Consider the following 25851-nt stretch of genomic DNA (forward strand, 5'->3'; position numbering starts at 1 on the left):
AAGCAACGGTTCGAGAATCATACTAATGAAATTCACTACCTGCTGGTGCACAGTAACATGAAGCGAGAACCGAATACACAATGCAAACCTAACAGCACTTTTGAAACCAGGTCACGGATATCATTTTCATGCACTGACATACAAAATTGCAGCAATGGCAGTTTTCAAATGTTATCTGGAATACTGGACTCTTCATTATTTCTTTCATTTTGAAAGTGGTTTACCTTTGCTGTGAGCCTCCAAAGAGACAATCTGTATTGATTTGCTATAGAGTTGCATATTTGCACTTCTGCCATTAAAAATATAAAGAAAATCAAATATCAAGATACTTCTGTAGGGAGAACAGGGCACTTCTTAAACACTGTGCAATATTTCAAATCACTTTATAAACAATTCTATTTCTATCATCATCAGTGATCGATCTGGGATCGCCATTACTTCATCCGAACATTACGTAGTTTAATATGGTTCTCTTGTCTAGTACAATCCAAGTTTAGAAGCACAATAACTAACAGTTTCTTGCTCTTCACAGCTCAATTTGACAGTCTGTTTCAGATAATACGAATTCAACTTTGCATTAATATCCTACAATTTGAAAAGCTTACCGTAAGTAATACAGCAAAATGAGAACTTTTAAAAATTGAATTCAGATAGATTGTATAATAATCTATTCATACAATCTTTTTGAAAACAAAACACATCATTTGAATTCGAGAAGCAACATGGAAAAAAGCATTCTGCTACATTTTTATTGGGCTGTTCACACTTTGCACCATTCATACTTCAGCACATTTCTGCATGTGATTTCTTGTTCCCAAACCATTAGATTCCCTCCCTCTCCAGGACTTGTTTTAAAACCCCCACTTATCCCATAAAATCAACTGCAATGCAGGAGGTCAGCTGCCACCTGTGTGCCACTGTCACGATCCCTATAGAAATTAATAACTGAAAAATGTGAATTAAAGATGAACCAAAAGACAAATGACACTTCAAATAAAAAAGGTAAATTTCACTTTAAATATTCAATACAAGATACAATGTCAAGATTCTGAACACTCCCTGCAGATATGTGGCAACAAGTAGTTCCAAAGGTCCCCAACTCAACATCCGGTAGGGTCTCTCAGGCAAACAATTTTGCCTTCGAGTCATGTTCATCTGCATCCACGGTCCCTCCGATCCACTCCTGCAGAAACTCCTTACTAGGTTCACAACAGTCTTGATGGCACAGATTCCACAGAAACTCCTTCAACCAACTCCTTTAATAAAATGTCATTAAAACGGTCTGGTCAGCTGAGGAAACTGAAGCATAGCCATAGAATCAACCTATTCATAATTTTCTAACCCAGTCTTCAGCTTTCTCCAGCTTCTTGCAAATGTGCTTTTTCTGTTCCTCCCCTGCTCCAGCTCTTCTTTGTCTCTGACCACACAACTCCTGTACTTAACTTCCTCCCTGTTGATACAGCCTCCAGGTCAAGGGTCATCAAGTCATATGGAACATTATTTCTTATTATCCAGGAAAATTACAATTGATGCAAACTCTTGAAAGTCCTTTTCAAACAAACATTCTTTAAAATAATTACAGATACCATAGCCCTTTTAAAGAAATTGCATATTTTTACTACTGTACTGCTTCCATGTCACAAACAAGATTTGAAGCTTAAGTTTTTACTATAACACACAAACAAAAAAACAACCTTGACTGAACACTTTCAGTCAGCAACTTAAACTGTAAACTACGAAAAAAATTCCCAATTAACATTGAAAGTGACCAAAAATATCTTGCTATGTTATACTCTCTTCTGCCTCAAGTAGAAACTTCATTCTTCAGGGACCAACCCAAAGTAATTCTTAGCTTCTTTTCCAGCAGATAACTTCTAATGCCAAAACCAATTTTCACGTGCAAATTACCATGGAGATGCCTCCCTCTAGGCAAAACCAGGCAAATTTTTCAGCTTTGTTTAAACCCTTAAGACATTGGGCTTCTCAATAGAATGAGAGCTCCCACACGCATTTTGCATGGTGAATGTTCTGCCTCTCTCAGATTTTTACCTATTGACACTGGGAAGTTCAGCAAAAAAAACTTGTAATCAAATCCTACAAGAGCTTCCTTCTCGTCTCAAAATCCACCTTAATGATAATATAAATCACATGTGCCTTGTTAATTAGCCATCTCATAGACTTCCAACTCTATTCAATCTTGAAACAAAATAAACTAAGAGTTTACAAAATTTAACATTCCCAATATCTTCCTGGGATTTTGAAGACTCACAGTCTATCCACCATCTCACACATGCTTTTGTCATTGTCCACAGGCTTCAGCACTTCTCAATCTGGGGGCCTCCCTATTGTTAAGCTCCAAACCATCCAGGCTTGCTCATCAACAAATTTCATAACAGGTCACATGACTGCCTTCATTCCTCCATTTCAGAGCAAGTTAAATCATAACTCTCCTCATAAAACTTCACATTTGTAACACAATGACACTAAACTCCAGATCTCTTCCTACCTCACAACTGCTTCTGTCAATGATCTGATTTCCAACCCAACCAAGAAACATCTCAAAGAGTGAAGTCAGCATCTTCAGTGTCTACCATAAACTGTATTCCTTGGTCACAGATTACTTCTGCCTCCTCAGCTTTTAGCTCACTCTCAACAAACTGCTCACAATCTTAATGTCTGGTAAATACTGGGTTTTGGACTTCATGTCTTCTCTAACAACAATCTGCCATCTCAGCAGCACTACTTGCCTCTCCCCTGCTATCTCCTTTCCATCAATACTGAAATGTCATTCATGCCTTTACAACTGCACTCTAAGCCCCTCAACACCAATTATTTTGACCAAGTCCTCAGTTGTCCCTTAAGGTTCAATCTTCAGATCAATTTCTTATGTCCATTGTGAACTGCCTTGGTATATTTATTGCACTAAAAGACATTATCTAAAACTGTACATTTATAGTCATTCAACATACAAGCTAATATTCCACCTATATTTGTTTCAGCATGAAGACAGAAATTACCAATTAGTGCTTTATTTGGTGTGCAGGATACACAGTAAAAAGTCTGACAACACCAGGTTTTAGTCCAACCGATTTATTTGATAATAGACTCTCAAGCTTTCGGGTTAGTCCCTTCGTCAGGTGAATGGAGAGTTCTGGCCTCAGACAGAGCATATAAAGCACAGACAGTTTAGAGATTACTGATTAGAATGCGAATCCTTACACCTAACCTGCTGTTCAAGACCTGAAGTGGCTGACAACGAGAGTGGAAGGAGCACTGATCACAGGTTACAGAGATGTGTATTGTCTCCAGACAGTACAGTAAGTGAGGTTTTGCAAACCCAGGCAAGTCACAGGGGTTACAGATAGTGCGACATGAACCCAAGATCCCTGTTGAGACCGTCCTCATGTGTGCGGAACTTGGCTATCAGTCTCTGCTCAGCGACTCTGCGCTGTCGTGTGTCGTGAAGGCCACCTTGGAGAATGCTTACCCGAAGGTCAGAGGCTGAATGCCCGTGACCACTGGAGTGTTCGCCAACAGGAAGGGAACAGTCTTGCCTGGTGATTGTCGAGCGATGTTCATTCATCCGTTGTCGTAGCGTCTGCATGGTCTCCCCAATGTACCATGCTTCGGGACATCCTTTCTTGCAACGTATCAGGTAGACAATGTTGGCCAAGTTGCAAGAGTATTTACCATGTACCTGGTGGATGGTATTCTCACGTGTGATGATGGTATCCATGTCGATGATCCGGCATGTCTTGCAGAGGTTGCTGTGGCAGGGTTGTGTGGTATTGTGGTCACTGTTCTCCCGAAGGCTGGGTAGTTTGCTGCGAACAATGGTCTGTTTGAGGTTTTGTGGTTGTCTGAAGGCAAGAAGTGGGGGTGTGGGGATAGCCCTGGCGAGATGTTCGTCTTCATCAATGATATGTTGAAGACTCCGGAGAAGATGTCGTAGCTTCTCCGCTCCGGGGAAGTACTGGATGAAGGGTACTCTGTCCACTGTGTCCCGTGTTTGCCTTCTGAGGAGTTTGGTGCGGTTTTTCACTATGGTGCATCGGAACTGTCGATCTATGAGTCGAGCACCATATCCTGTTCTTATGAGGGCATCTTTCAGGGTCTGGAGGTGTCTGTCACGATCCTCCTCCTCTGAGCAAATCCTGTGTACACAGAGGGCTTGTCCATAGGGAATGGCTTCTTTAACATGTTTAGGGTGGAAACTGGAGAAGTGGAGCATTGTGAGATTGTCTGTGGGCTTGCAGTACAGTGAGGTGCTGAGGTGACCGTCCTTAATGGAGATGCACCCGATGAACCAGAACAACCGACAGAGAGATCCGCAGTGCAACAACCTAAGAGGAAGGAATCCAATTGGACTCCTCCGGAAGGCCGCTGCCCTCGACTGGACTTGTATGCCCAAACCATCAAGAGGTGCGTTAACACCAGATTCATCAACCGCACTCACAAGACAGCCCAGAACATCACCCAAGCACAACGCAACGCCATCCACGCTCTCAAGACAAACCGCAACATTGTCATCAAACCAGCAGACAAAGGAGGGGCCATCGTCATACTGAACAGAACGGATTACTGTAAAGAAGTGTACCGACAACTAAACAGACAGTTACCCACAGATCCGACCAAAGAACACACTTGTCAACTCAACAATCTGATCAAGACCTTTGATCCGGGCCTTCAGAGCACCCTTCGTGCTCTCATTCCACGTACTCCCCGCATTGGAGATCTCTACTGCCTCCCAAAGATACACAAGGCAAACACACCTGGCCGTCCCATCGTATCGGGCAATGGGACTCTGTGTGAGAACCTCTCCGGCTACGTCGAGGGCATCCTGAAACCCATTGTACAAAGAACCCCCAGCTTTTGTCGCGACACTACGGACTTCCTACTGAAACTCGGCACACGTGGAGCAGTTGAACCAGGGACGCTCCTCGTCACAATGGATGTCTCGCCGCTGTACACCAACATCCCCCACAACGATGGCATTGCTGCGACTGCCTCAGTACTCAATGCTGACAATTGCCAGTTTCCAGATGCAATTTTACAACTCATCCGCTTTATCCTGGACCATAGTGTCTTCACCTTCAACAACCAGTTTTTCATCCAGACACATGGAACAGCCATGGGGACCAAATTTGCATCTCAATATGTCAACATCTTCATGCACAGGTTTGAACAAGACTTCTTCACTGCACAGAATCTTCAACCAATGCTACACACTAGATACATCGATGACATTTTCTTCCTTTGGCCTCATGGTGAACAATCACTGAAACAACTATATGATGATATCAACAAATTCCACCCCACCATCAGACTCACCATGGACTATTCCCCAGAATCAGTTGCATTCTTGGACACACGCATCTCCATTAAGGACGGTCACCTCAGAACCTCACTGTACCGCAAGCCCACAGACAATCTCACAATGCTCCACTTCTCCAGTTTCCACCCTAAACATGTTAAAGAAGCCATTCCCTATGGACAAGCCCTCCGTATACACAGGATTTGCTCAGAGGAGGAGGATCGTGACAGACACCTCCAGACCCTGAAAGATGCCCTCATAAGAACAGGATATGGTGCTCGACTCATAGATCGACAGTTCCGATGCACCATAGTGAAAAACCGCACCAAACTCCTCAGAAGGCAAACACGGGACACAGTGGACAGAGTACCCTTCATCCAGTACTTCCCCGGAGCGGAGAAGCTACGACATCTTCTCCTGAGTCTTCAACATATCATTGATGAAGACGAACATCTCGCCAGGGCTATCCCCACACCCCCACTTCTTGCCTTCAGACAACCACAAAACCTCAAACAGACCATTGTTCGCAGCAAACTACCCAGCCTTCGGGAGAACAGTGACCACAATACCACACAACCCTGCCACAGCAACCTCTGCAAGACATGCCGGATCATCGACATGGATACCATCATCACACGTGAGAATACCATCCACCAGGTACATGGTAAATACTCTTGCAACTTGGCCAACATTGTCTACCTGATACGTTGCAAGAAAGGATGTCCCGAAGCATGGTACATTGGGGAGACCATGCAGACGCTACGACAACGGATGAATGAACATCGCTCGACAATCACCAGGCAAGACTGTTCCCTTCCTGTTGGCGAACACTCCAGTGGTCACGGGCATTCAGCCTCTGACCTTCGGGTAAGCATTCTCCAAGGTGGCCTTCACGACACACGACAGCGCAGAGTCGCTGAACAGAGACTGATAGCCAAGTTCCGCACACGAGGACGGTCTCAACAGGGATCTTGGGTTCATGTCGCACTATCTGTAACCCCCGTGACTTGCCTGGGTTTGCAAAACCTCACTTACTGTACTGTCTGGAGACAATACACATCTCTGTAACCTGTGATCAGTGCTCCTTCCACTCTCATTGTCAGCCACTTCAGGTCTTCAACAGCAGGTTAGGTGTAAGGATTCGCATTCTAATCAGTAATCTCTAAACTGTCTGTGCTTTATATGCTCTGAGGCCAGAACTCTCCATTCACCTGACGAAGGGACTAACCCGAAAGCTTGAGAGTCTATTATCAAATAAATCGGTTGGACTAAAACCTGGTGTTGTCAGACTTTTTACTGTGTTTACGCCAGTCCAACGCCGATATACCCACATTGTGCAGGATACAGCCAGAGCCGGAAGAGTCAAGCAATTTGAGTGTACTCTTCTGACAAGGGCACTGGACATAACTACCGGCCATAGATAACCTTAAAACAGCCCTTCTAATTCAGGGAATGATTGACTTTACTTTGTGCCAATTTTTCACTGGACTTCAACTATAATTTTAATATACTGTAAACATTCTTATATATTAAGCACTGCCTCTTTAAAGCAAGGCAAGTGCAATTATGAGAATCATGTCTTTGACAACCATTTTGTCACCCAATTTCAAAAGTTTCTGATGAAGAACATCTCATCGTGGAATGGGTTACAAGAATTGTTGCTCTTTTATCTCTAAATGAAAAACACGTGGAAGTGTCTGCGTCTTCCAGGTTGGGCTGGAAGCATGTTGAACAGATTGATGCTGGAGACGAGTAAACCATAGGTTTATGTTCTGAATTTACGGCAAAATGGACACCTTCTTTTGTACTGGCATCACCTCTACAATGCAAGAGCAGCACTTAGAATCGTAGACAGGACAGAAGGAGCCACGCTGTCTGCTGCATCCGTGCTGGATTGCCACACTTGGAGACAGTAATGGCAGGTCTTGCAACACATTAACAGCAAAAATTGTTACAAGTTCTTTGCATGAGTTCACAAATCAAAAAACTTCACTCCAGCTCACTGAGAAAATTGCAGCATCTGCCTACAAATTTAATACTTCCTCGTCACTAAGAGGATTTTTTCAGCACAGTTGCTTACGAGAAAGGCCGCAGCAGCTTATATGACACAATTGGAAATATTAATGTGCTGGCTAAGCTTGTTGTAATCCCCATCGTAGCCATTCATCTGAAACAAAATGAGTTCTATACTGTAATACAAACTGAACACACAACAGCAAACAGCATAGCTCACACAGGAGGAAGATCTTGTTAACACAATCATAAATTTGGTGCTTGCTTGTAAATGATCCAAGAGTTCAGATCTTTATTTTATGCATATATAAAGATACTTATACTTTTTTAAATGTATTCTTTTATTGGATGAGTCATTGTCTCAAGCAAAATTTATTGCTCATCCCCAACTGCCCTCAAGGAGGTCAGGATGAGTCAGCTTTGTATACTGCTGTAGGCCACATGTTGTAGGAACACCCACAGTGTTGTTAGGATGAGAGTTCCAGGATTGTGACCCAGTAACATTGAAAGTACAGCAATATAGTTCAAAGTCAGAATGGTGTTTGGCTTGATGCGGAACTTGCAGATTCATGCATCTGTAACCTGTCCTTCTAGATGGTGGAGATCACAGGCTGGTAAGATTCTGTCAAAAGGAGCCCTGGTGAGTGGCTGCAGTACATCTTGTAGATGGCACACACTGCTGCTACTGTAAGAATCAGTAATGGAGGGAGAGAGTGTTTAAGTTGGTGGCTGGGGCTGCCAATTAAGTGGACTGATTTGTCATGGCTAGCGTTGAGCTTCGAGTGTTGTTAGAACATAGGAATTGGAACGGGGTAACGATTTGGCCTGTTGAGCCTGCTCCATCATTTCAAACAGATCATGGCTGAACACCTGCTTCTTACACCATTTTTCCTATTATCTGCAAATCTCCTGATCTATCGATCTTTTTTTGAACATGCTCAATGACTGAGCTGCCACAGTCCACTGGGGTATAGAATTCCAAACAATTGTTGGAGCTGCAATCATCCAGGAAAATGGAGAGCATTCCAAAAAATTCCCAACTAGCCCCATGAATGGTGGACAGGCTTTGTGGAATCAGGCGGTGAGTTACCCACTGCAGAATTCCCATTTTAGCGCATCAGTATACATGTAAAACCTGATACCTTGCTATTCAGGTATGACACCATATAGATGAGGAAGAAAAAAATGGATGCACGGGAATCTATAGAAACAGCATTCAGAGGCAGGAATCCAAGTCGTTGATGGAAGACTCCGGTTACAAGACTGTTACAAGTGGAAGTAAACTCAAGGCAGCTCCACCAGACACTGGAAAAGGGCACTGGCAGAGGATAACGTGGCTAACAGAATCAAATGCTGCAGAGAGGTCGATAATGACAAGGATAATGTTCTCTGTGGCTAATTGTGCTGTGTGATATCATTTATGACTCTGACTAGTGCCATTTCAATGCTTCAGCCAAATGGAAACCAATTAGACATTCAAGCATAGAGTTGAAGAAAGGATGGATACAGATTTTAAAGACAACAATGTATTTGAAGAAACATACTGAAAGAAAATGGAGGCTGAAGATAGGGATAATAGTTCACAAGGAAGGGTGATGACTATGGTTTTGAATGAGTCTCCAAGAAGTCACTTCAATTTTCAGTCAACACTGAGGCAGATAGGGAAGTTGGATGGTCAGCAGTTTAAAGGAGTTGGGTTTAAAAGAGCAAAGATAAGCCTCGTGGACAAGGTTAGGAAACAGAGGCAGCTGCAACAACTTATTTCAATCATAGGACCATACAGCGCAGAAGAAGCCCTTTGAGTCCACATTAACACATCAGAAACATTTGAACTCCCATCTGACAGCAGCTGGCCCATAGCCCTGAATGTTATAATGTGCCAAGTGCTCATCCAGATATCTTTTAAAGGACGTGAGGCAACCTGCCTCTATCACCCTCCCAGGCAGCGCATGCCAGACACTGGGTAAAGAACATTTTTCCTCACATCCTCCCAAACCTCCTGCCCTTCAACTTGAACTTAATGTCCCCTTGTGACTGACCCTTCAACTAAGGGGAACAGCTGCTCCTTACACACACTGTCTCTCATAATCTTATACACCATGATCAGGTTGCATCTTCTCTGCTCCAATGAAAACAACCCATGTGTTTGCAACCTCTTATCGTATTCCAGTTTCCTCCCACAAACCAAAGATGTGTGGGTTCGGTTGATTGGCTGTGCTAAGAAATTGCCCCTTAGTGTTCAGGGATGTGTAGGTTAGAGGGATTAGTGAGTATAATATGTGGGGATATGGGGGTGGTGGTAGGGCCTGGGTGGGATTGTGTTCGGTGCAGACTCGAAGAGCTCAAGGGCCTCTTTCTGCACTGTAGGGTTCTATGATTCTATAACTTAAATGTTGCATCCTGGTGAATCTCCTCTGCACCCGCTCCAATGTGATCACCTCCTTCCGATAAAGTTGGTGACCAGAACTGCACACAGTACTCTAGCTGTGACCTTACCCAAAGTTCGGTACAACTCCAACAGGACTTCCCTGCTTTTGTAATCCAAGCCTCAATTAAGAAAGGCAAGCATCCCAGATGCCTTTTTCACCATCCTACTAACATGCCCTTCCGCTTTCAGAGATCTGTGGACAAACACACCAAGTTCCATAGAACTTCTTAGTGTCCTGCCATTCATTGAATACTTTGTCAAATTACTCCTTCCAAAATGCATTGCCTCACACTTTTCAGGGTTAAATTCCATCTGCCACTTATCTGCCCATTTGACCATTCTACCTATATTTTCTCATCACTCAAGGTACTCCACTTAACTGTTAACCATCTGTACAATCTTTGCGTCATCCTCAAACTTACTAATGCTACCCGCCCTTTTAGTCATCAATGTCATTTATATAAATGACGAATAATAGGGGGCCCAATACAAATCCCTGTGGTACACCACTGGACACTAGCCTCCAGTCACTGAAGCAGCCCTCTGCTATCGCCCTGTCTTGTACAACTGAGCCAATTTTGAGTCCACTTTATCAAATTACTCTGTATCTCATGTGTATTTATCTTCTTTACAAGCCTCCCATATGGGGCCTTGTCATATAAACTACATTGACTGCATTACACTTATCTACATACCTGGTCACCTCCTCAAAAATCTCAATCAAATTTGTTAAGCATGACCTTCCCCTGACAAAGCCCGGCTGCCTATCCCTGATCAGGCTTTGCCTATCCAAGTAGTAGACTAGACGGGATTGAGGTACATAAAGGAGGTTGGCAATTCTCGAAAGTGTGAAAATAGATAAGTCCCCTGGGCCAGATGGGATTTACCCTAGGAATCTCTGGGAGGCTAGGGAGGAGATTGCAGAACCTTTGGCTTTGATCTTCACGTCGTCATTGGCTTCAGGTATAGTGCCGGAAGACCGGAGGATAGCAAATGTTGTCCCCTTGTTCAAGAAGGGGAGTAGACACCATCCTGGGAATTATAGACCAGTGAGCCTTACTTCTGCTGTGGGCAAAGTGTTGGAAAGAATTATAAGGGATAGGATTTATAATCATCCAGAGGGAAATAAATTGATTAGGGATAGTCAACACGGTTTTGTGAAGGGTAGGTCGTGCCTCACAAACCTTACCGAGTTTTTTGAAAAGGTGACCAAAGAGGTGGATAAGGGTAAGGCAGTTGACGTGGTGTATATGGATTTTAGCAAAGCGTCTGATAAAGTTCCCCATGGTAGGCTATTGCAGAAAATGCAGATGCATGGGATTCAGGGTGATTTAGCAGTTTGGATCAGGAATTGGCTAGCTGATAGAAGACTGAGGGTGGTGGTTGATGGGAAATATTCAACCTGGAGTTCAGTTACAAGTGGTGTACCTCAAGGATCTGTTTTGGGGCCACTGCTGTTTGTCATTTTTATAAATGACCTAGATGCGGGTGTAGAAGGATGGATTAGTAAATTTGCTGACGATACCAAAGTTGGAGGAGTTGTAGACAGTGAGGATGGATGTTACAGTTTGCAGAGAGACATAGATAAGCTGCAGAGCTGGGCCAAGAGGTGGCAATAATATCACTAGGTTATCGCCTCCTCAAGTAAAGTATATTCTATTTAAAAAGAATAAACCCAAAAAACAAAATGGCAGAAATTACAAAGACTAATACTTTACTCACTACTTCATAACTGGAAGGTGCCCGATATCGAGACGAGACCACTCCGACACCAGTAATTGGATCCATTGAAAAATCCCACAATTCAGGCATCATTGAGCGACACTGAAAAAAGAGAAAGAAAAACATACAAGCTTTTGTAAATTTGAAGAACCAAAAGCATACCACAATAATACAAGATACATTTATTATACCTCTACTACTAAGCATAGAATGTTACAGACACCCAATCCCTGAGCTGCAGAGAAAACTAACAGCAGTAACAGATGGATCCAACCACAGAAACAGGTCATCAACAGCAAAACAGCACTTAAGTGGAGCCCTGGCACGTTGTTAACTTCTCTAATAATTTTAAGTGCAACTTTTAGACACTTCAGTAATGTAGCTGATCCAATAGATCAAGATATTTAGAAAAGAGATTTCCATGAATAACTCAGTTGCGTAAAGAAGTATTGATCCGGAAGTCTCAAGATACTCATCCATTAATTGGAGCAGTTGGCTAATATACAATGTACGGGAAGATAAAGATAAAATGCTGCATTGCAAATCAGCACAAGCCACCCTGAATTTTAGCTAAATATCTGTCCATTTCATTCCTTCTATGTTTGCAGGTATTTCTTAGACGTTTTACCATCAAGTACAAATATAAATAGATCAAAAAATATGCTTTCAAAAATTATTTCAAAAACAAAAACACATTCAAAAGTAAACAGGGGTGAAATAGGAAGGACAGAAGAGTGCAAAGCTTGACAATTGAAGTTGTACTCAGTGCATATTTATTTTGCACCATAGATAGTTTGCAAACTGCATGTAGCTGACTCTCAAAGGCATTTACATCATAAAAACAATACCACTTAGCAAAAAAAGGGAGTATATTACAACATGACATTCAGCCATAGCATATTATTGGCATTTCAGTTTTAATAAAAAGGAATCAATATGGTCATAACAGATTTGCCAGATAATTCAATAAGAATGAAACTTAAGGTAAAGATTGGGATTTTTGTGCTAACAGGAGAGTGCATCACTTGTATACAGGAATGCAAACTGTATAAAATCTTAAATAATACCTTTCAACATGTGAACATGAAAATATTGCTAGGTATATATAAAAGACCAGAGTTGTCTTAATTGCAGAGTACTGTCGACATGGCTGGAGAATTGACCTAAATCAATTTGATTTCATTCAAGTGCGCGATACATTAATTATTGAACAGCAGTAAAGTCACTTAATACAGGTTTTCCATTTTTGTCCCAGAGAGTAAAGTTTCTGACATCAGTAACTAAGTATATCGTTTCAGGTCAAGTTTTTAAAAATTGCTCTGCTTTTCATATCTGGTGAGTGAAAAACAAACTATTGCCAGAAATTAATTATGCGTCAGTCTGTCAAAACAATTACACAATAATTCTTACTTCTTGATCTTGTACAGTATCAGATAACATTAAAGCAAGCTTTTTGCCAAACGCTCCATTGCAAGTGTAGTAAAACTAAGCCACATTAATGGGTTTCCCTACCCCTCCCTTTTTCCAACAAAGCTGCAGGAATAAGCAACTTTAAAAGAGACTTTTCTTTGAAAGCAAAGTGTATTCCTCCACTTCTCAAAACAAAAAGGGAACCCTGGTAGAAAGATGGCTCATACGTAATATAATTGAAGTTACTTGTTCACGAATCAAGATACGTGATTTGCTAGTTTGCCAAGTACTTGGAAAGACAGTTCTCATTGTTGTTTTTGGAAAGGCCTTTGATCTCTGTCAGGCTTTGACAAGGATGGAGTTTTTCCAAACAGCTAAGAGTCTTTTAAGGATTACAACGCAAGACACCAGAAAGGCGCTCAGAAAAAGAAAGAACACAGTGGAGAGTGTGGTTCTACAACTAGACTCCAAGAGAGGGTGCAAGATTATTCTATTTAAATTCAGTATGATAACCTATCAAACTGACATGGTATCACATGATGATTATTTTATATCATTACAGTAATTACAAATTGAACCAAATTACTGATCAAACAATGCAATTTTGGTGTTTCCCCTTATTGTGAAGTAGAGCAGTTTACAATCCCAATCAAATTAACCTCATCTGATGTTAAGCTAACTTGGTCTGCCTTCAAAAAAGACTGGGGAGATACTATTGCTACATCCTTGAGTTATACTATTGTACACGTACAGACAAAGCAGCACAAGGCAACTCCTCCCACAAATATTCAGTCTGCTTAATGGCAACAGACGCCATTGGATCTTGCAAGTATCTACAACAGGCCCAAATTCGTAACATCATTATAAATTTCTCCACACTCCACGGCAATTTAAGCAACTGCTGATGTTTAGTATTAAGAAATGGATGTTCCAGAAACAGAAGCAGGGTTGCAGGGGAGGGGTGGGATGCAGCAGGAGAACTCTCAGATCCTATGAAGAGTGAAGCAGAAAGCAGAAATACTAGTGCTTACATATAACCCCTGGAATTTATCACTAACATCCATTTCACAAATTTCCCAATTTCAGCAAAATTTGTTACTTTAACAGCCCCCTTTCCTACCTTCCAAAATCAATCCAGTTCTGTTCACTATTGATTCGAAGTATGCTGGCAAGTTTGGTTGAGTTTATCCAGATAGGCAATTCAATGGACAGAGCAACGCGGTTCTAGAAACTCTCTGACTTCACTGTGTAGCTAAGTTAAATCATAACACCAAGTAAAAAAAAATCAACAGGAAGTGACCTGTAATGATCTAATTACCTTTGGACAAATTCCAAAATAAAAGCACTTCAACGAAAGTAGCATTTTGATCGTGGATTAAATGTTTCAAATGTTAGAAACCATGTCATTTCAACCTTAATTCTCCATTTGGAGGTAATATGTGGCTTAGTCAAAATTATAGTTAGATCTTTAATGACTGATACCATTACAAGACAGTTTTCAATACCTCAAAATAATCCTTTAATGCTTATAAGAACATGTTGAGACAAGAATTGCTCCAAGTCATTCTTAGAGGGTCACCTTTGTGAAATAGTTCCCTGAAACCTCCCACACAATTTTAAGTCATAATAATGAAACTTCATAAACCACATTCAAGTCTAAAATTATTCTGCCCTAATTAAACAGCAATAATGAGATAGTAACTTCACTGCCACATTCTCAGAATGCATTCAACTGCAGCAGATAGCTGCCTATGCCTATTGGATGCTATGTAACAATCTCAATTGATGTTATAACTGGACAGGAAAATCCCAGAATGGAAACCCTGGCTCAAAGGCTTTTTTTTATATAAAACATGGAGGAACAGAGTCACAGGACCACTAATTAGTTTTAACAGGAAAAAAATTAAACATGAACAGTGTTTAAACATGAACAGCACAGTGGAAAGAGTGGCATGGTGGCATAGTACATAACACCGCTGTCTCACAGTGCCAGGGACCCGGTTTCGATTCCCAGCTTGGGTCACTATGTATGTGGAGTTTGCACATTCTTCCCATGTCTGCATGGGTTTCCTCCCACACTCCAAAGATGTGCGAGTTAGGTGAATTGGCCATGCTAAATTGTTCATTCGTGTCAGGGGGATTAGCAAGGTGAATATATGGGGTTACGGGGATAGGACGTGGGCGAGATTGTTGATGGTGCAGGCTTTATGGGCTAAATGGCCTCCTTCTGTTCTGTAGAGATTCCATGAAAAATGTGGATTATGACACAATACATCCAATTATGACACAATACATCCAATCCACGTATTCCAAATGACTTTTAAAGACTCAGTGGTTAGCACTGCTGCCTCACATTGCCAGGGACCCAGGTTCAATTCCTAGGGCCTAGGGTGACCGTCTGTACAGTTTATACATTCTCCCTGTGTCTTTGTAGGTTTCTTCCAGGTGCTCCAGTTTCCTCCCACAGTCCAAAGATATGCAGGTTAGCTTTATTCGCCATGCTAAATTGTCCCTTAGCATCACGGGCATAAGCAAGGTAATACTTGGGGTTATGGGGATAGTACATGGGAGGGATTCTTGTCCGTGCAGGCTTGATAGGCCAAATGGCCTCCTTCTGCACTGTAAGGATTCTAATTCTAAAGAGTCTTTCCACTAGATTTTTAACAGGGAATCCACCATTTATTTACACCAACCCCTTTCGGATTTCTGTCTTGCCTGATGTACAAACTGTTCATAATTGCTTTACCTCGATTCCCAGACTCTATTAAAATGGCATCAAATATTTGATTTATCCTAAATCTGCTGTCCCACTTTAAATCTGGTTACTGTAAATGTCTCTTTACTCTTTAATGAATTCTTCTGAACAATACCTTAGTCTCTGTTCTCTTAACTCCAGTCATCTTAGACAGTCTTTCTGTCCAAATTCCCTGGTTATCTGGACTGTAACTTGTTCCTTAGGAATCTTGCATCTTTCCAATTCCAATGTTCTTTCCAGATTCTCCTGGCAGAGTTGAGAGAAGTTCACTCTCCGGTGTTCTGTCTCCAACTTCAATTTATCCAGCTAAAACTAAAACTTTAAAAGCTTCTTTCCCTTTAAAGAGCCTCCAGTTGCTGAGCAACACCCACAAGCTTAAGCCTTTTATTTATTTCTTACACCATAGCCTCCTCCAAGCACAACAGAAACACAGCAGGAACTTAACCAACCCCCACACATACAAACACTTTTGCCCAACAAAAAAATCTAACTATAGGTTTTACCGTTCCAGGCACAGTAACATTCAACTAAACACATTTAAAACTGTACCTTATTTCTAATGGTTACCAATACAAATAAATCCCTTAAATCTACCCTTGTTTTCCAAACAACTATTACTCCTCTTCTAGAATTAATTATGCAAAAATATATCTGCAGTAAAACTGGCTCTTCAGATGTGTGGTATAGAATTAAACAACTTATGTTCATGGAATTCCATTAGCATAATAACATGGCGTGTGAAAACAGATGTCAAACAGGGCGGTGTCATTGCACCAAGGCTCTTTTCCATCTTCCTCACAGCAATACTTCGCCCCATCACTCTGAAGCTCCTCACTGGAGTGGAGCTAACCTACCGGACAAGGGGGAAACTGTTCAACCTCCAGCACCACCCCAACTTCTGTCACCAATCTGCAATACACAGAAAATGCCTCAAACGCTCAAAGGCGGAGCTAAAAACTATCATTGAAGTATTCACCGAAGCACGATAGGACGAACCTCAGACTAAACATCCAGAAAACAAAGGTTCTCTCGCAGCCCACTGCTGACACACAAAACTGCCCCCCCATCAAGATCCATGGTAAGCCCTCGGAAAATGGGAATTATTTCCCACACCTTGGGAGCTTCCTATCGGAGTGAGCAGACATCAGCACTGAAATTCAGCATTCGACCCTAATGCGTCAATGTATTCTTCAGAACCTGAGAAACAGAGTGTTCAAAGCACAAAACCTCAAATGTAACGCCAAGCTCATGGTCCACAGTGCAGTCATGGTCCCCGCCCTCCAGTATGCATCAGAAACATGGACAATGTACAGCAGACATTTCAAATCACTGGAGATACCACCAACGTTGCCTCCGCAAAATCTTGCAAATCCACTGACAAGATAGGCAAACCAATGTGAGTGTCCCCTCCTCAGGCACTGGTCACATTCGGCAGCTGTGATGAGCAAGTCACACTGTCTACTTGCCTGACATAAGAGCTCTACTCCATCTGAGCTCTGCAATGGCAAGGTGATCACTAGGAGGACAGAGGAAATGCTACATGGACATTCTGAAAACCTTGCTAAATAAACGTAACATCAACACATGGGAATCGCTGCCTTAGAATGCACAAACTGGAGAAAAAGCATCTGCGAAGGTGCCAATCAACTCGATCGTCACCAGATGGAGCACATGGAGGCCATGCATAAACAGTGGAAAGAGCATGCAGAATCCAGAGTGACCCATTCCCCCATCTCATCAAATACCATCTGCCAAACCTGTGGCAGAGTCTGAGCCTCCAGGGCTGGACTATTTGGCCACCGCAGAGTGGTAGCAAGTCATTCTCAACCCTGAGAGACTGCCAAAAGAGGAAGATAGAATGAAATAGCTTGTACTTATGTAGCACTATTAGCATGATAAAACGTCCCACGGTGCTTCACAGGAGCATTGTAAAACAAAATATGGCACCGAGTCATCCAAGGAAATAGTAAGTCAGATGGCCTAAGCTCACTCAAAAAAAGGTTAAAGAAAGAAAGAGAGACTGGGAGGTGTAGAGAGGTTATTCCAGAGCTTAGGGCCTTTCACTCCACCAGGAATGCACAAGTAGTGGAGGACATGCCTCATCTACATCAATGGGAAAGAACTAGAAATGTTTGAGAGCTTCAACATGTTAGATATCCATATCATTAATAACCTGTCCTGGTCCCCCCATGCTGACACTATAATTAAGGAAGCCCACCAATGCCTCTACTTTCTGAGACGACTAAGGAAATTTGGCACGTCAGCTATGACCCTCACCAAATTTTACATTTGCACCATAGAAAGCATTCTTTCTGGTTGTATCACAGCTTGGTGTAGCTCCTGCTCTGTCCAAGGCTTCAAGAAACTACAAAGAGCAGTAAACAAAGCCCAATCCATCACTCAAACCAGCCACCCACCCATTAACTCCATCTACATTCCCCACTGCCTCGCAAAAACAGCCAGCATAATTAAGGATCTCATGCATCCCAGATGTACCTCCGGATGGCAGCACGGCAGCACAGTGGTTAGTGGTTAGGGACCTGGGGTTCAATTCCCAGCTTGGGTCATTGTCTATGTGGAGTTTGCACATTCCCCTCATACCTGTGTGGGTTTCCTCCGGTTTCTTCCCATAGTCCAAGATGCGCGGGTTAGGTTAATTAGCCATGCTAAAATTGCCCCTTAGTGTCCTGAGATGCGTAGGTTAGAGGGATTAGTGGGTAAATGTGTAGGGAAATGGGGGTAGTGCCAGAGTGGGATTGTGCTCAGTGCAGACTTGATGGCCTCTTTCTGCACTATAGGGTTTCTATAATCCTATGATACTCTTTTCCACGTTCTTCAGGAAAAAGATACAAAAGGTCTAAGGACAAGTACCAACCGATATAAGGACAGCTTCTTTCCTGCTGCCAAACTTTTGAATGGACCTACCTCACATTAAGTTGATCTTTCTCCACACCATAGTTATGACTGTATCTCCATTCCTTCCCTATGTACAGTATGCTTTGTCTGTGTAGCACACAAGAAACAATAATTTCTAAATGTATATTGATACATGTGACAAATTGGGAGGAGTGCGGATTTCTCAAAGGGGGCTGGAGGAGGTTATAGATAGGGAGGGGCTGAGGTCATGGCGGGATTTGAAAACAAAAGATGAAAATTTTTTTAAAAATCAACACGTCGCTTCACTGGGAACTAAAGTAGATCAACAAGCACAAAAGGTGATGGGTGAATGGGAGTTGGTGCATGTTAAAAACACACGTGGAGATGCCAGCATTGGACTGGGGTAAACACAGTAAGTAGTCTCGCAACACTGGGTTAAAGTACAACAGGTTTATTTGGTGGCAAAAGCCACTAGCTTTGAGCGCTGCCCCTTTGTCAGGTGAGTGGGAGTTCTTTTCACAAACAGGGCATATAAAGTAACAAACTCAATTTACAAAATAATGTTTAGAATGCAAGTCTTTACAGGTAATTGAGTCTTAAAGATACAGACAATGTGAGTGGAGATTCACATTATCTGTATTTTTAAGACCCGATTACCTGTAAAGACTTGCATTCCAAACATTATGTTGTAAATTGAGTTTGTTACTTTATATGCCCTGTTTGTGAAAAGAACTCCCACTCACCTGACAAAAGGGGCAGCACTCCAAAAGCTAGTGGCTTTTGCTACCAAATATACCTGTTGGACTTTAACGCGGTGTTGCGAGACTTCTTACTGTGTTAAAACACAGGCAGCAAAGTTTTGGATGACCTCAAGTTTACAGGGAGTAGAACTTGGGAGACCAACCACGAGTACTTTAGAATAGCCAAGTCTACAGGTAATGACCTCTAGAACGGAGAGCTTTGGAAGCAGATGGGCTGAGACAGGGGCTAAGTTGGTTTTATGTCACAGAGGTGGAAATAGGCAGTCCTTGAAATAGGCACAAGATATGTGGGTGGAAGCTCAGCACAGGGTCAAATGTGGCACTGAAGTTGTGAACAGACTGACTTAATCTCAGACTGTTGCCAGGGAGAGGAATGGAATCAGCAGTGAGGGAATGGTGTTTGGAGCGGCAACTGGAAACAGTAGTTTCAGTCTTCCTGATACTTAATTTTAATGCTACATAATTCTCCAATTATTTCATAAACCAGTGAATCCTGGCAGTTTAACATTAGGCCTACTGTGTGAACTTGCCAATGGCGGAAGATAAAGCCCACTGTACAAAAGGAACATTCAAAAATCAGGACACTGCCCTGCTGTTTTTCGACCATATCCCTCAGACAGAGTCTTCAGCATAAAATATCTGTGTGACATTACAGTACGAAAGATACAAGCCTAGGAAATTACACTTGTTTCTCAAAGCTCAAATATGAGCCCGAGCTTTCCAGCATTAAAGCTTAAAGATTGTAAACAATTCAAAAACAGCTTGATGTGGCATAGTGCATCAGAATCTTCTTACAGTGTAGTTTAAATTTAAAACTCAAACCAACCTATTCAGTAATATTACTGTCTGCATATTGAACAGTAATGAGCAGAATGTGATAGATTTCAGAACTGAAGGAAAAAAACCAACTATGGTGTATTTTCTAAATCTTCATAATATTCACCGAGCACTTAAAACGAAGAGTTAAGTTTGTCATTTATGGCTGTACAAGCAGCTTTCATCCAACTTTACATATCCTGGCAATTTACTCAAACTGCTAGGCTTTACCAGTAACTTTGCACTTGTTTATTAAGGCAGAAAAGACTCGGCAAAAAATCATTTATTTTACACATTAAATTGTGCAGGACACATATGGAACAAATTTCTCCTTCCTTATGACTTTTAATTCCTATCCAATTTTATTCATTTTCACTTAATTCTCTTCTCACTTTTTAACTATCATCTCACACCATCTTTGTTTTGATCTTGAAAGCATTCTAACAAGCTTTCTTTTGAGTAATTAACTTTTCTCTCCTTTTTTTTTAACTGCACATAAGCCTGACTAGAGAGAAAAAAAAGTGGCTCAGAAACTTAAGTTATAAACACTCAAAAAGAAAGTGCAAGACCAACCAACAGCTTCCTGGATAACGACAGAAACTAAACATGGTATAAAGAGGCAAGCTGGAGTGTTGGGGCTGTGCGCGGTTCCCCAAGGCCTTGTGGATGCCAGTTAGGGTGGGTGAGAAACGTTAAAATATGGAGAAAAGAAACCTGACAGCAAATGGCAAACTGCACCAAGGCCCGTCTTGAGGCATGATGAAAACATTATAACATGCACAAAGCGAAGTTCAAGGCAGATAATGCACCACTGTGATTACCATCAAACACAAGTCACATTCTTTTGATGATAAGCCACTGGGGTGGCCCAATAGCATTTGTAGGGTATCTCAAAAGACTGTTTTCTTTTGCCTAAAGCAGAAGCTTTGGATCTACATTGCAGATTCCGTGTTAGAAGTAAAGAGAAAGCATTCTCTCCTTAGAAGTAATTTCACTATACGTGATCCTAAAGACAAACTTTAACTGTATCATACTCAGCTAAAAACATGTTTGTGTTTCCAGTGCCATTTTACTGGCAATGTGCATTATTCAATGACTTTCAGCATTTCAAGAGTCATTTAGTGATCTCTGGGCACAAAACATGAACCCAAGTAACCTATGTGCTTTTCAACTGTTTTAATTTGCTCTGCCACCTTAAAGGATGGATGCATATAGACATCCAGGTTTTTCTGTTGTTCTAAAATCAATTTTATCAAAAATTTTATCAATAAGTTTGAATTTATTAGCTGGAAGCCCCCAATTGATTTTCTCAGCCAATTCGAGTGGTTTGTGAGCACAGGCAAAGATGGCGATATATTTGCATCACTGTAACTTCTACATTCCAAAACCACCGAAATCAAGGCTAAGCCACACCAGGAACAACGGCCTAGAGAAGTATGAACGGCCATCTCCTAGCCCATTAGCAAAGCGCCGGATAATTGCTTGGGTCCTCAATTGGGTGGAAACAAACCATTTGTTATAATCACTTGAACAACGGGGCCCTAGCTGAGAGAGCAATTCTCAGCCATGATTTAATAAAATTACAACTGGACTATACTGACCATGTCCAAAGTGGAGTCACTGGACAGTTGGAAGAGAGCGCGGTCTCTAGACTTTGACTTTACAGATGCTGTGGGCAGAGATTTTTTTTAAAATAACTCAATCCAACACTGCTGTCTTCAGAAGAAAGGATAAATCATCACTGCACATCTTTAAACCACCTTGGACACTGAAAGCTGCAGGTTCTGTAGGTTCAACCTAAAGAGCCAGCCAGGTCACCAATCTTCAAGAATCATATAACCCTTCAATTCTACTGGACTGTAAACTCCATAATCCATCCTCCCACTCTAATCTATTTTTGTATGTCTGAACTTCAAGCAAACCTGTGAAACATTAAGCATTATGTTATTATTTTACATCAGCTGGGTTAAGAGCTAAAAAAAAACCTACTTTTTTTTAAAACTCAAGGAGACCTGTATTTTATAGTCATAGTACACAAATAGTTAAATACTGAATTGGTAACTATATCCTTTAAAAAAAACATGTCGCAGCCAAAAAAGTTGTGGGAAAAGACGGAGTCGTTCCACCTCTCCGCACCGGATCATAACACTGTCCACTTATACTTTATAAATCCATACCCTTTATAGGCACCAGTCTTTCCATACAGTTCCTCCCAAAAGTACATCACTTCACATTTCTCCACATTGAGCTCCACCTGCCACGCTTCTGCCCATTTTACCATCTTGTGATGCAACGTTTCATGGGAAAAGCTTTATAAAGTTTGCCATACAGCCAAGTCTAAAGTTATTTATGAAAATTGAAAAGAGTAATGGACTCAAAAGCAATCCCTTGGAAACAGCTCTGCAAACCATCCCCCAGTCTGAAATTCAGCCACCTGACACCCTCCTTTGCTCTCTATAACTGAGTCAATTCCGTACCACCATTTCCCCCTTAAATTAATGGTTTCCATCTTCAGTATAGTACGGTACACAATTAACTAGAGCTAAAGATCCAACCCAGGTAACTATCTGGCCAATATCACTGCTGAACATCGATAGCAATTTTAATCAACAGTAGATTCCCGAGCCACTGAAACAGCTGCAAAGCATAGGAAACCATAGTGAAGGAGGCACAATATTTATTAAATTTACCAGCTCCACAGAAAGACCAGCAAAAATAAGCTAATTCAGCCATTTCCAACCACTTGCCACAAAAGACTGGGAACACAATAGCTTTGAAGTTTTCTGAAAATAAAATCGAATTCCAGATTAAGGCTAAACTATGCGGCAGTGGTTAGCACTGCTGCCTTACAGTGCCAGGGACCCAGGTTTGATTCCTAGCTTGAGTTACTGTCTGTGCGGAGCTTGCACGTTCTCCCCGTGTCTGCACGGGATTCCTCCAGGTGCTCCGGTTTCCTCCCATAGTTTGAAAGACATGCCGATAGGTGTACTGGCCATGCTAAATCCTCCCTCAGTAGCTGAACTTGTGCCGGAGAGTGTTGACTTGGGGATTTTCACAGTAACTTCATTGCACTGTTAATGTAAGCTTACTTGTGAGACTAATAAATAAACTTTGAACATTAACTGCTAAAACCCAACAAGGTCACCAAATTCACATAAAACTTTCTCACAATTCACAATGGAACTGTAGAGAAACACAGGGTACAATAAAGCTAGCAAATCAATTTAAACATTATTTCTCAACTTGAAAATGACAAATGATCCTCTGTAAGCACTTGCATTGATACTTTAACTGAAGAATTTAAAATTAGATAAATATTTTATAACATAGTGGGCGTAGAAGCCACGGGTCCTCCTCGCTGTCTAGTGATGTTAGGAAGCACACATGTGGATCTAGATCAAGATCAGGATATGACTCAATCCTCTGGAGTTAAAGGAAGGGGTACAAGCAACTGGATCATTGTTTTGATCCACAGGATGTGTTAAGTTAGCTAATCTCAGTGGGGACGGGGGAGGGGGGATGCCAAAAATGGCTTTGGTCCTTCTGGGCAATAGAAGGAAAAGAAAAACAAAAAAGTCATTTCAATTCCCACTTCCTATGCAGAAACCAGTGCTGGAAATGCATTAGGCCTAGATATTGTGCGAGGCAATGTTTTCCACTTGGCTGTAACTATATCATATTCAAAAAGCCCGCTAAAACTCATTTTCAGATTAGGAAAAGTACAGTCAGACATAAATTAATAGCAAGCCAAAGGAGGTATTAGAAAGGGTAACTAATTGCTTGGTCCAAGACATGGGTTTCTGGCACCGAGGCAGCAATGCTAACCACTGTACCAGAACCTAAGTTCAATTCCCAGCCTGGGTCACTGAATGTGGGGAGTTTGCACATTCTCCCAGTGTCCGCATGGGTCTCATCCGGGTGCTCCAGTTTTCTCCCACAGTCTAAAAGACATGGAGGTTAGGTGCATTGGCCATGTTAAATTCTCCCTCAATGTATCTGAACAGGTGCTGAAGTGTGGCGACTAGGGGATTTTTACAGTAACGTCATTGCAATTTTAATATAAGTGGGCTTATATTAACAAATAAACCTTTTTTTAAAAAAAGGTGGTGGAAAAATAATTCCAGAGCTGCGGTCCAAGCCTGTTGATAGCACATTCTTCAAAGGCAAGACACTGAGAAGCTAAGGGAGTGAAGAGGCCAAAACCGAGCAGAGTTCTCAGGGGGCTGAAGGAGGTTGAGATAGGATGACACTATGAAGAGATCTGAACATAAGGGTGAAAATTTTAAATTTGAGACATTAATGTACCAGGAACGCACATTTAAGCATACTGGTTTCTCCGTGACAGACATTGCAACAGTACATTGAAACCGATGCACTAGATATGCCTAACAGCCACGCTAATTAAACAACAGATATACCAATTAACTTTATAAGAGCAGGCTCTGAGATGCCAGGAAGTTTAAGCAGGCACTCACCCAACCAACTGTGGTTAAGTTTAAGCTCTTGAACTATTACTGGGGGAAAAAATAGCTTCTCAGCTTTAAGCTATTACTCCAGGCACCTGAACCAATCTGAGCTTCTGAATAACACCCTGAACATAACAGAAGAGGCAAATTCAGCAGCTGCAGAATTAGAAGCAGCCCTAACAAAGTTGTTCAGTTCCTTGACAGGAGAGAACCATTTGGAGCTCTATTTTAACCACAGACGAATTTACACCAAAGATTGAGAAAGCCAAGGGGAACCAATAGAAGAGAGATGCAAACATTATATATAAGCAAAATTAAAATAGGATAAAGATTAAAGTTCATTTATTAGCATCACAAGTAGGCTTACATGAAAACTTCATTACAGTATCTATAAAATTCCCCAAGTCATCACACTCCAACACCAACGTATTTAACCAGGAGTACTTTTGGACTGTGGAAGGAAACCAGAGCCCCGGAGGAAACCCACACAGACTATGCAAGCTCCACACAAACAGTGACCCAAGCCAGGAATCAAACACAAGTCCCTGGCACTGTGAGACAGCAGTGCTAACCACTGTGCTCTCAATAAAAATTAAAATACAGAAAAAAAAAGTACAGGAAAATGGAAGCGTGGGCAGAATTCATTATTTTGTTTAAAATAGTCAAAATTTAATGTTTCTGTACAGTACATACAAAGTAATACCATTGCTCCAGACATTTAACAAGTTTATTTATTTATAAGTTTGCTTCATTATCTTGGTGCACAACTTAGTTTTTTTTAAAAATGCTCATCCAGTGGAACCCAAACATCGTAAAACTGCTGGCAACATTAATGTTAAAACTACTGCTCATTCTACTGAAACTGTCAAAAAAGGTGGAATTTGCCCCTTGGCCTCTGGCAACAAATTAATATAGTTCAATGGACTGAGAACACCACATCCTCTCCAAACTGTTACATGTGCATGACAATCATCCTCCCTAAATATCTCTGTTGAATCCATTGCCTGAATGCATGGATTATGTATCATCCAGTGACTGCAGCTTGTGGTTACTTACAACCACCCAGGACTGCCTCACGTCTAGATTTCATCTTCCTTTACAGACAAGTGATTTTTTTAAAAAACATTAAACTGCCATACATAACCATTGAATTTTGTGTTCTTATGTTGCAATGTGTGAAATCATTTCAGGTACAAAACTAAAGCCTCTGAAACATTTATCGATATGCAAGGACTCAACCTTAATCATCTTGTCAAGTGTTGCACATAAATGTAACTTAGAAAATCTGA

At 41.5% G+C, this 25851-nt stretch overlaps 1 protein-coding gene across 9 annotated transcripts in view; it reads right to left on the bottom strand.

The window, feature by feature from the left end:
- mvb12ba (multivesicular body subunit 12Ba) overlaps window positions 1–25851 on the bottom strand; it is a 159499-nt gene that overhangs the window by 126456 nt on the left and 7192 nt on the right. For 7 of the 9 annotated variants that reach the window (XM_080212253.1, XM_080212245.1, XM_080212246.1 and 4 more), the window contains one exon: window positions 11478–11579. In XM_080212253.1, coding sequence (XP_080068379.1) covers window positions 11478–11579 — 102 coding nt within the window. Of the gene's footprint in view, window positions 1–11477; window positions 11580–14007; window positions 14145–18567; window positions 18646–25851 lie in introns of those variants that run through there. The other 2 variants (XM_080212251.1, XM_080212248.1) reach the window with 2 other exon arrangements.

The sequence above is a fragment of the Carcharhinus amblyrhynchos genome, chromosome 25 (genome assembly GCF_965287045.1).
Source record: "Carcharhinus amblyrhynchos chromosome 25, sCarAmb.v2.hapA, whole genome shotgun sequence".
Taxonomy (NCBI): Eukaryota; Metazoa; Chordata; class Chondrichthyes; order Carcharhiniformes; family Carcharhinidae; genus Carcharhinus; species Carcharhinus amblyrhynchos.